The sequence below is a fragment of the Dermacentor albipictus genome, chromosome 5 (assembly GCF_038994185.2).
Source record: "Dermacentor albipictus isolate Rhodes 1998 colony chromosome 5, USDA_Dalb.pri_finalv2, whole genome shotgun sequence".
Taxonomy (NCBI): Eukaryota; Metazoa; Arthropoda; class Arachnida; order Ixodida; family Ixodidae; genus Dermacentor; species Dermacentor albipictus.
Genome location: NC_091825.1, coordinates 103,788,930 through 103,800,366, shown reverse-complemented (window position 1 = coordinate 103,800,366; position 11,437 = coordinate 103,788,930). Strand labels below are relative to the sequence as shown.

The 11,437-nt window shown below is 47.0% G+C and overlaps 1 protein-coding gene across 1 annotated transcript; it reads left to right on the top strand.

The window, feature by feature from the left end:
- Positions 1–297: 297 nt before the first annotated feature.
- On the top strand, positions 298–2,467 carry LOC135905926 (testicular acid phosphatase-like). Its single transcript, XM_065437046.2, has one exon. It carries the CDS (start codon positions 1,264–1,266, stop codon positions 2,227–2,229), a length of 966 nt encoding a protein of 321 aa, XP_065293118.1. The 5' UTR covers positions 298–1,263; the 3' UTR covers positions 2,230–2,467.
- The last annotated feature ends 8,970 nt before the right edge of the window (positions 2,468–11,437 follow it).

Sequence of the window (11,437 nt, the reverse complement as noted above, 5' to 3'; positions counted from 1 at the left end):
GCGAGCGAAGCGCCGAGTTGTCTTCTTTATCACATACCGTGCCGAGGAATGCTGCGCCGCTTTTTTTTTTTTAATCACTCATATCATCTAAAGAAACGCTGCAGCTGTACCGACATGGGCGCAAGCACAATTGAGTGCTCGAAATGTCGCGCGAACTCTGTCGTTATAATGCTAGTGCGGTGTGCGTGAAACAAAAGTTTCTTGTCGCGTTCAGTGTCCAATGCGCGAGCCAGCCGAATAACCAACGGAAAAACGAGACAAGGTCGAAATCGAACGTTGGAGCACGAAACAGCGCTCCCGTGGCGTCATCTGCCGCAGGGTCCAGAAGGCTCTGTCGCGGGTCAACCTCTCCACCCCTTCGGGCTGCACGGCGGGGCAGAGGGACAAAAATAGCTTTCGTACAAAGCCGCCCCCCTTTGCGCCGACGGCAGGTTCCAGTTGGCACGGCGAGACTGCCTGTGGCGAGAGTTTTATTAGAAGTGGTCGTGAATGCCGGCACGTATGGGCGGCGGCGGAGGGCGCCGGATGCCTCGTCATCGAGTCTCCTGCCTGCGAATCGGCGTGTTCACGTGATAACGACGGATCAGCTTTTTTACTGCCGCCCAAGCGAGGCCACGCCAACACACGCGCTCACCGTTTAGACGTGTGCCTCTGTCAGTGTCATCGCTTGCAAGTGGTGCGGGTGTTCTTTTTCTCGAGTGCGAGGCCTCATTACGACAGCAGTCGCAGTCCCCGCAGTGCTTCCCCAGCGCCCGAAGAGGACCTGCAGCAGACGTGTGCTATGCCTTCCGGTCGCTTCGCTCCGCTGGTCTACGAGGCATTGCTGCGCGAGCAGCGCAAGTGTTTCTAATCGTGCCTGTTCCCGCTTTTATACGTTGCTTTTTTTTATCAGTTCGTTGATTCATCTATATATGCGCCGGCGCTGCGACCTGCGCGGCTTGCATGAGGCACAGGTGCGCGCGCAACGTGACGGCTGCGTGCGATCAACGGACGGTGCCGTGAATTTGACACGCGACCGCAACGGCGCAATACCCCCGCGAGAAACTTGCTCGACTGCAATAATCGACTCGCCGCTGGCACTCTTCCCAAGGTGAGAGAGCGGTGCACTACTGGGAGCGAGTGCAGGACCGACAGGACGGGCAAGCAGAGAGACGCGCGACGGCAGTTATAACGTGTGCAAGATACGCGTACTAGCTTTTATTTCCGAAAGAAAACGGGAGAGGTGGTCTAAGTAGGAAAAGGCGTTGAGGAAGGACAGCGGCAATGTCGACTCCCGGTTCCGCCGCTGCAAAACAGCCTCAGGGGCCGCCCGACAACCTGCTCTACGTGTTCGTTATCAGCCGGCACGGCCAGCGGACTCCCATCATGAGCTGCCAGAACCTGCCGAAAAGCGAACCCGTCGACTACGGCCAACTCACCGCGAAAGGTCGGGAGCAGACCTTCATTCTGGGCCAGCTGCTGCGGGACCGCTACAAGGCATTTCTGGAGGCCTCGGACACGCCAGATCAGGTAGTGGCCACGCACGTCGGCTTGGATCGATGCCGGGACAGCCTGAAGGAGACCTTGCGTGGCCTGGGTGTGCCCGCGGCTGCGACCAGCGTCGACCCAACCCGGTACGACGTCCCCTTTTTCAGCAGCGTGAACGACAACATTGACAAGGCGCTCAAGGGGCCCGGTCGAGGCGACTTCAAGACGCTGGGAGACCTGGTCGCCTTCGCCGCCAAGAAGACCGGGGCGCCGTGGCGGGACGACAGGGACAAGTTCCTCGTCCTGGACAGCCTGGTCACTCACGTGCTCAACGGCAACCCCGTGCCGGATTGGGCCGAGCCCATGTGGGACGACTTGCTGTGGGCGGACCGGACGGTGTTCGCGCAGTTGCTCGTGGGTTACGAGCGGCCGTTCGCGTCATACGTGCTGGGACAGGTGCTGGACACCCTCGCGGACAAATTCGAGAAGCGCGTCGAGCGTCCCGACAGGATGCACATGTTCTCCATGTCCGACACGAGCGTGTTTTCGGCTCTCAAGCTTCTGAACGGATCGCACGACGTCCGGCCGTGCTTCTGCGCCAGCATCCTGATCGAGGTGTACGGGGATGGCCCTACGGAACGCGTGCGAGTGCTGTACCGCGCCCAAGAAGAGCCTTATCTCGTCTCTACGGACAAGATAGATAACCCGTGTGAGCTGAACAAGTTTATGGAATTTCTACGTGACGTTCTAAAAGCGCCTTAGAAGCTAATTGTGTTGAGAAAGGCCAGCAACAGCCATCTTTAGTCTACTTGTGGCCGAAGAAAAAGAATTACTGTGTCATTTCTAATGTTCTTAGCTGCGCCTGCGATATGTTTTGAACTGATGGCGCGTTGTCATGTTGAAACTCAAGTGCCTGTAATACATGCGAAGTTGCTGCGTGCGTGCGCGGCGTAGATGAACTATTAGTTACAGGGACAATAAACGTTAAATGTAAATATTCTGACGCCCCATGAAGCTATGCTACGAAGTCTCCATCTCAGCGTGTGTCATAGCACGTACAGCTTCTCGTTCTTCTGCCGTCGCCTTCACCTAACGACGTGCTTTTCTGTACCCGGGCGGCTTGCAGGCAAGCGTCGCTTTGCTCGGGCGCTTCGCCACCTTCTTGCGGGCACGATGCATTCGGGCTACGCTTAAGTCTCCAGATATATTTAGTTTTTTTTTTTTTCACTTTAGGCGACACGACAGGCTCAACTTAGTGAGCGAAGAGGATGCCGCGCTGTCACTATCAAGGTCAATTCACATGGTTGCGAAGCCGAGGCGGAAATGCGGTTCTGTGGGACTGAAGCGCAACTACACCTCGCGGGGCAAAACACTAGCTGGTGAATATTGTGTATCAAATACGCCACCAACGGAAACATTTGAAAAAGTACAATGTCATTACAATAGGAGAATGTGAAGTCGCACGCTGTTTGACTTCGTCCACGGATGATGAGTATGAAACTGCATCCTGAGGTTTGTTTGCTCGTGGTATAATGAACTATAGCTCGTGGCGATGCATACTGAGATATGCCGAGGTTTAACACTGTAACACGATTTAACACTGTAATGTAGGCAAAACTCGCTTATGCGTAGCCATAAAAAGTGGTAATATATGGCTATATATGTAGTACTAACCATACAATATTACACCAGTATCTTTATTTTTCAAGTGTCTTTTCCCTGAAGAATACGTTTCAGCTATGTGTTCAGTACCAGAGAAAAACTACAAGTGGCACGCATGCTGTCTTGTGTTAGTGAAGGTTAAAGTGAGGTTTTTGTGAATTGTTTCAATCTACTGTTGATATCTTTACAACGAAATAACTTATGTGTGTTGGTACAAATAACACATGCATGTGCTACTTAGCTCAATATCTGTATAACCCATTGCCATGAATTCATGCAAAACTCTCTGCGAATGAATGCTCGCGCCGTTGGGCTGATTCTAATTGCTGTCGCACTTGGACGACTGCGCTAACTTTTGCTGCTAAGCAGGACGGCGTCGGCCATGCACGCAGGAGTCTCGAAGAACTTCACTCGTTGGGATCCGTTTCGAGACTGGTTTATTTACAAAAGATAGATTGAAGAAAGGAAAAAGGAAAGAGAGAAGAAACACAGTTCACCTTCTCTGTTGGCCGCACCGACGCCTTCGTCCCCGACTGGGGCGCCGGCGCCTCGCACTCAGTAGGCGGTTCGCCGAAAAGCCGGTGGAATGGATCAACTTGCGGGTAGAGGCGCCGGCCGGGACGGGGTGCAGTGGGGCGCCCCTCGTCCGTTCGCCGACTCCCTCTCTCTTGCGTTGTTGGGCCCCCATCCACGGGTCGTTTGCGACTTTCAACACACTCAACCGGTGTAATGCCTGCCGTTATAGAATGTCTATAAATACAAATTGGTGTACTATTCAAATGCAAAATTCAAATTCAAAAATCAGTTTATTCAAACGACTAATAAGAAATACATGTGAATCATCTGGGCCCTTAGCCTTCTCGGCTAGACTTGGGCCCATGCAGGAAGTGCGAAATATAATTATGGCGAGACAACTCAGTATTTTACACAGGATTCATGTAACAGCATTTATACTACAGTTATACACAAAGGCAGGCGAAATGCTCAAGAAATTATACAATAGTTAAGAGGACAACATAAAAAAAAGAAAAAATTAAAAAAAGGAAGTATGCATCAAAGAGAAAACACATAGAAAACACAGACTTTTAGTGGAGTCGAATATTGATGGCTTCGGAAAAATTTTTTTATATCGGCGATGGAGAATTGACCTACTTTTAAGTTAGCAGGCAGCTGGTTCCAAATTTTAGCAGTGGCATAGGCGATCGTTCTTTTACCGTACACATTATTAACAGCTGGAAGGTTAAATCGACAATTGAAAAAATTTCCAGTTGGACGGGATGGATGTACAAAAACAGATGATGATAGTGGGATGTTATGCTTTAGTATATGTATAACCACACAAGCTAGTTTGAAATCCCGCATAGCAAAGAAAGGTGTAATGTCTAAGTGACGAAAGAGCGGAGCGGATCTATCTGTGTGTTTACTATGTGTTATTATTCGAAGTGCTCTTTTTTGTAAAATATAATAACTATATATATATTTTAACTATAATATAATAACTATATATCTTTGTAATATAATAATAATATAACTATAATACAGGTATTACTCTAATACTACTAATATAATAATATATAATATCATAATTATACATAATATGATATACTACTAATATAATACTATAGTACCGTAATACAGATTGTGACGCGATGTTCTGGCGAATGTTCTTCCTTACGCTTCAGTTGTACTGTTTGCTATTTGGGGCATCGGAGACAGCCTTCGTAGACAGCTAAGTAGACATCTTCGAGGCCATGTAATCGAACGCGTTTCAAGCCGTCTGGAAGACGCACGGAAGACGCTTCTGCGACGTGACACCGCCTCACGGCGACAAGAAAAAGTTCAGAGGAGTACACATTATTTCTGTATTTTAAGTATTTGCGCCTGCAAACCAATGAAAAGCACGATGTAGCTTACATTAAGGGGGTAGGACATCGTGTCTACGTTTTCTTGTGCGCAGACAACCTTCCTGTCGGCTTTTCAGGCGTCCTGCTCAGCTCAGCCGTCATCTTGTTTGGACAGGAAAGTAGCCTGCATCGTTTTTGACTTCGATGCAGTCTTCACAAAGCTGTGTATAACGATACTTACGATGGTCACTCATATATATATATATATATATATATATATATATATATATATATATATATATATATATATATATATATATATATATATATATATATATATATATATATATATATATATATATATATATATATATATATATATATATATAACTTTAACCCTAGATGGTCCAAATTTCCGGAGTCCCCCACTACGGCGTGCCTCATAATCAGAAAGTGGTTTTGTCACTTAAAACCCCATAATTCAAGTCATCTTTCTTTTCTTTTCTTTTTTTTTTGCGGCGCATATTTCAATGTGCGGATTGCAGCTGGCGAGTTCATCCACTTGCAACGAATTTTCAGGGTGACAACAGTTTCGAGGTACTCATTCCCAAAGTGGGATACGAAGTATACACATGGTGTTTCGACAGGGGCTAATTCGCATGGCATGACAGTAAGTTAACTTATGCACTGCAGGGGTAACACACAGGGATACTGAAGTATAAAGAAAAGACGTCCGCAAGGTCCGAGTTCCTTGTTCTTTTTTTTTTTTTTCGGCACATGTACGTGTGTTAACCTCTGCAGCGAAAGTACGTGGGCATCCCATTTATTTTTATGCCTCAATGTATAAGACGCCGTTTTGGTACAAAAAAAAGAAAGTGTAGGTGGAACTACTGCATATTTACCGCCAGTTTCCTGGTGCATATGTTGAAACCTGTGGCACCTTCAGAATTCGGTCCAAGTGTACATTCAGAAGAGTATAGGCTTAGGCTGGTTGGTAAAACATGGCTACACTGGAAGCATAGCGCGCAGAAAAACGAACCTGTCTGGTCTTTGTGGTTCGTTTTTCTGCGCGCTATGCTTCCAGTGTAGCCAAGTGGATATTTACAAACTCACCAGCTATACAATTCGTAAATTGCAGTGTGCCTAAAGTAATTACATTAAAGTTTATTGGGGATTAGTCGATTATGCATATTGATTTGTCTTGCAAGTATGTCTGCCTCTTCGAATAATCCAGCTCAATGACCGGAATTGCTTTATCTGCCACAGGCGATTTTTAAAATTTCTGTGATTCTTAAAGGGCCTCTCACCAGGTCAGGCCATTTTGAGCTGACAAACGCAGAGCATACAATGCGCGCTAACGATCGTGTTTGCAAAGTCTTACATCGCAACGCACCGCGGAAAGGTCTGAAATTTCAATCCGAACGCTGTTTTCCCTTTCTCTCGCGGCGACTGCGTTCCAAGCCGGACGGTGACGTAGTCGTGTCTCAGCGCCTACGTAGTCGTGTCCGCAGTGTGACCTCGCTCGTCGTAACACGTGACTTCGAGAATTATTTGAGGCACCTGTTATTTCTGGGATCTGTTACTTGAAAACGAATTAAAATTTAGAGAAATGATAAAACACAAACGCAATGTCTGCCTGATTTTTATTTTACTTCGCACCGATGCAAGACAGATGTACTTCCGCTTCGTCGTCTTGTGCCCACGGTCGCGTGCGCAGGTACCGAAATTATGCTATTTTCTACAGTGTTCCAGCGCGTGATCATGGTCTACGATCCGCTTGTTCTGCCTCAGTATTAGTGTATCACTGAATTATACCGCTAGTCATGTGTCCTTGTGCACAGCGCACAGAATCGTGCGCTGCGCTAAACGAGGCATCACAAGAGCTCGCGCACAACGCCGTCAGCAAAAGTGCGCAGCGCCGAAAAAAACATAATAATAAAATAAAAGAGAAGAAAAAAACGTGAAGGCGGGGCCCGTGGCGTATGCGTCACACGATCCTCGAGGTCCGGTATTGGAAAACGCAGGGAAGGAATTTCGCTTGCGGGGGCTAGACAGGGCGAGTGGAGAGAGTGTCTCGCTATGCAGTGGAGTAAAACTCTTGCTTGGGCTTATTGGTTCATGCTTGAATGAGTAAAGGCAAGGCGCAAAAGACCAGGACTGAAGGACACAAACGACAGGACCGGCGCCACTCACAACTTTCTTTTGCGTCTTGCCTTTACTCATTCATGCAGTGGAGCTAGCCTTCTGAAATCATGGGTTCGCGGCACTGAAATATTTCTGCCTCGGCTATTAATGAACCGATTTCAAATATTTTTGCGGCAGAATGCTCCCTAGAGCACGCATAACAACTTCCAGCGTATAACGAAAATTCGCTATGGGGCCTGGTGAGGGGCTCTTTAAAAAAAAAAAACCCGTATTTGCTTTCTTCATGCCACAGACCGACTCAGCGCACCCTTATATATATATATATATATATATATATATATATATATATATATATATATATATATATATATATATATATATATATATATATATATATATATATATATATTGTAATGTGGTGACCGCGGTTTATATAATGGATCCAGGACTTAAAGGAAGTGCGACGTAATGCTAACACATTCCTCTCGCATTTGCCGCACAATCGCCAGTGAACATTTATTTATTTGTTTATTTATTCACTTTACTTACTGCAACCCTACAAGGGCTATAGCAGGAGTGGGTGTAATATAGAATTCACAAGAATGGTACAGCAACGAACATCAACGCAAACTTTATAACAACAAAAATGCTAGACATTGAAACATAGCATATAGTAACATCAAGTGCAGAAATAAAATTGTTAAGGGGAACAGAACGCCAACACTATTATGGGATTCCAAGGTCAGTTGTTCTGGGACAAAGGTATGTATTGTTGGATCTGGAGGACAATCCCATTTGCTGTCCCCCAGATATTGGACCTTGCCGTTGAGTGCGAGAGTTGGCCGAAGCTGAGGACTTTGAGATGAAAACTGGAGGTTTATTTACATTATTTACAGTGAGAGTAGAAAGAAATTAACATTCATAAAGTCATTACGGGCCGGCAGCAACTCGGACGCTGCGGCCCGTGGCAAGAAGCTCGAAAAAGATGAATGAAGGACTGCTCTCTTGCTGATCCCGCTCTCTGCCTTTTAACCCTTTCGCTGTCTCGAAGTCACGTCACGTTCGGCCAATCGGCGAACCCGCTCAGGTGGCGGCATTTTCGGCCAATGGTAGGCGCCCGTGCGATTGTGTCACACCCGGTGCAGGGGGTCGCTCCTTGGGCCTCAATTGTCCGAGTGCTTACTTCTCTCTGCGGTATTGCCTTCCCGGTCTGCAACTGCCGTCACAAAGGCGGACGGGGGGGATTGCTGCCAGGGCTTCACGGTGCATTACAGCCGTCTTGCCTCTGGACCCACGTTACCTGGAACAGTGTCAGGATCCCGCTACACTTTCGGGAAGAGTCAACCAGTGAATAGCTCCACCTGAGGCGCACGAGGTGGGGGACGCCAACTCGTTTGCACGTGCCGCGCCTCGGGAGCGGGGTAGATGTGCTTCTGCGCTCCTTAATTACCTGTGGCGCGATTCGATGTTGTCTGGTGAACTCGAAGGAGGCTCAGGAAAACGTCCCGTATCTAACCGTATTCGACTGCGTTCAATTATACATGTGTTAAATTTGACATGTAAATATAGGGCATGTGTAAAGTATTAAGTGTTCTTAGTTTACCCAGGACCAGTCATTTGACAGTTACCAAATTTCCGTGTTTTGAAGGCACTTACAGACATCTCCAGCAGGTTAGTCACGTGGTGCTTCGTTTGAGCGCCGTCGGCGAAATTATGAGTGTTATCGCTGATACCACCTCAGCGCTGCGCTACCAGAAGATGGCGCCGCCGAATGTCCTCGTGCCCGATAATCTTCCCCGGCTCCTCCACGCGTTTCCTCCTTTATCCCAGTTGTTTTTATTGCGATAGCTATTGTATGGACACTCCAGGAGCATTTATGCCGTCGGCGTCACCGTGACGTTCACTGTAAAGTCCAACGGCAACAAAATCGTCGCCGTATGCTGCATGTGGGAGTGAAAGCGCGCGAAAGTAACCCGCGAACTCGCGCTCTCAAGGGAGGACAGCGCAGAGGAAGCCCACCGTCTTCCGTCGCGCTCAAGGCTCTGAGGTAAGGGTTAGAGGAGGAGGAGGAGGAGGAGGAGGAGGGGGGGGGGGGTTCTGCTTCGGGAGGCCCGTGCGGCCGCGCGCGCGCCCCGGCCGCTCTCTCTTGAAATCCATCGGCGACGGGGACAGAGTCCGCCGCGCTCTGTATTTTCGCGGCTTAGTTCGCGTTCGTCCGACACGCAGCACCAAGGTCAATTCGCTCACTTCAGCGTTTTGACAGCGAGTTTCCTCGGTCATCGAGAGAGATGTGTTCAAGTTTGCTTCTGCGCGCGAGACACCATGCTTGATAATTTAGTTAGTATGCCTATGTTTATAAGTTTATACGGTCGACAAAACTACTATCCTTACTTTGTATAGCTGTCCACTAAATTGCTAACGCAATGATGCTTCACCTTTCGGCCGACACTGAGACTTTCTCTTCACAATAATCCACCATGCCGAGTGCCATTGAACGATGAGGATAATTAAATCGCATTTGTAGCTGAATTTCAGCCTATTCTACATTCTTCTATAGCGTCCGGAGAACCTAAGGTAGTGATGCCCTTACGCCGCACTTCGTTCAACCTAGTGTGCCCTCGAGATGACAAGGTCAAGACGGGCGGCCTAAGAGACACCGAACGGCAGTATTGCAAACTTTGCGACACTGTTGATTATGTTTCCTATCAACTGAACCACCTTAGTGTAAGGCTTAAGGGCTTGTCTGTACATTATCTTCAAGAATGCGATAATCTTTCATCGAGTGTACCTTCATAGACTTTGCCAAAGCGTTAGATTCCGTTTGCCAGAATCTCTTGCTTCTAAAACTAAATACACTGAAACTAGACACACACCAACGTTTGAAGTTAGAGGGCATTTTTTTCTTTCCTTTTTTCATCCGGGCGTACATCTTTAACAGCTAACGGTCATAACTCTGCCCCCTGTTTTGTAGCATCCGGCGCCCACCAAGGATCTGTTTTTGGTCCGCTGTTTTTTCTCGTCTACATGAACAATTTAACCGGCTATATGTCTTCCTTTAAGAAACTATTGGCGCATGACTGTGTTATTTACCGTGAAATACTAACTTCTGCAGGCCATATTACATTTCAATATGACATTAACAACGTTGCTACATATTATAAAACTTCGTTATAATGCACCTTAATCTTAACGCGTGTAAACATGTGAGAACTACCCACCATACGACTCATCCTGTGCCCTGTAATTATTTCATTAATAACGTTCCACTTTCTAAAGTTTGCACTTACAAGTACCTTGGCGTTCTAAATCTCCGAGAAAATTTCATGGCAAACCAATATTGAACAGGCAATCAGTAACGCTAATCGTTCCCTTGTTTACAAAGAGCACAACTTCTTCCTCGCCCCTACTAACCGAAAGCTCCTTTTATGTAAAGCACTATAGTTCGTTCGAAACTCGAATTTGCATTCTCCATCTAGCATGTTCGTTCCTTATCCCTCTGAATTGAAGCCATCCACAACCATTCGGAGCACTTCATTTTGTTTAATTATTGCCCCACTGCAAGTGAATCAATAATGAATTAATTAATAATAATATGATCTCCTAACTTGCCTGATATTTCATTTCCACTTAAATCTTCTCGGCTTCTTATTTTCTATAATATATTTTCACAGCACCCTCTTATGTCTTGGCGCAACAACCATCGGTTCAAAGTTAGCGTGCCTACTTGTACTAACGTGTATTTTCATAATGTATTATCATTTCCTACCAACCACAAGCATGGACTGGAACCACCTTACCGCCTATATTGCCTCCATCGTCGATGACATTTTTAAGACGGCCATTTCCACTTATAATTGTGCGGTGCTACCTACTCCTCTCTCCTATGTTACAAACCCTTAAAAAATGAAAAAAAGGAAAGAAATAGGAGACTTGAAGCTTCCTCCGACAGCAGACTGCGTTCATCGTGAAATGGGTACATTCAAAAGACATTCGGTCAAAGCTAGATTCGCCTAGCCTACTACCATTGGCTGGCGAAAAGGACTCCTCATCAGGCCCCATCGGAAATTTTGGTTATACACTGGATGCTGTAAAGCGCCGTCTGGGGAGAGTTTTACCGCATAAATCTTTTTCGAATTTCTTCGCAGTTAGAGGAGACAGGAGAAATTGAAATGTCATACCGCTATGCAGCTGCCAGCAGGAGGGGAGCGTCACCGCCAGCATAGGCGCTCCCTTCATTCGCCTCGACTCCTTCGACACTCCTTCCCTGCCTTCTCCCATACCGGAGCCCACGTGACGTATGCGTCACGAGCTCTGCTCTA

What these genes read in the sequence shown, in the direction of transcription:
- LOC135905926 (XM_065437046.2), top strand. Translation starts at nt 1,264, where the DNA reads ATGTCGACTCCCGGTTCCGCCGCTGCAAAACAGCCTCAGGGGCCGCCC.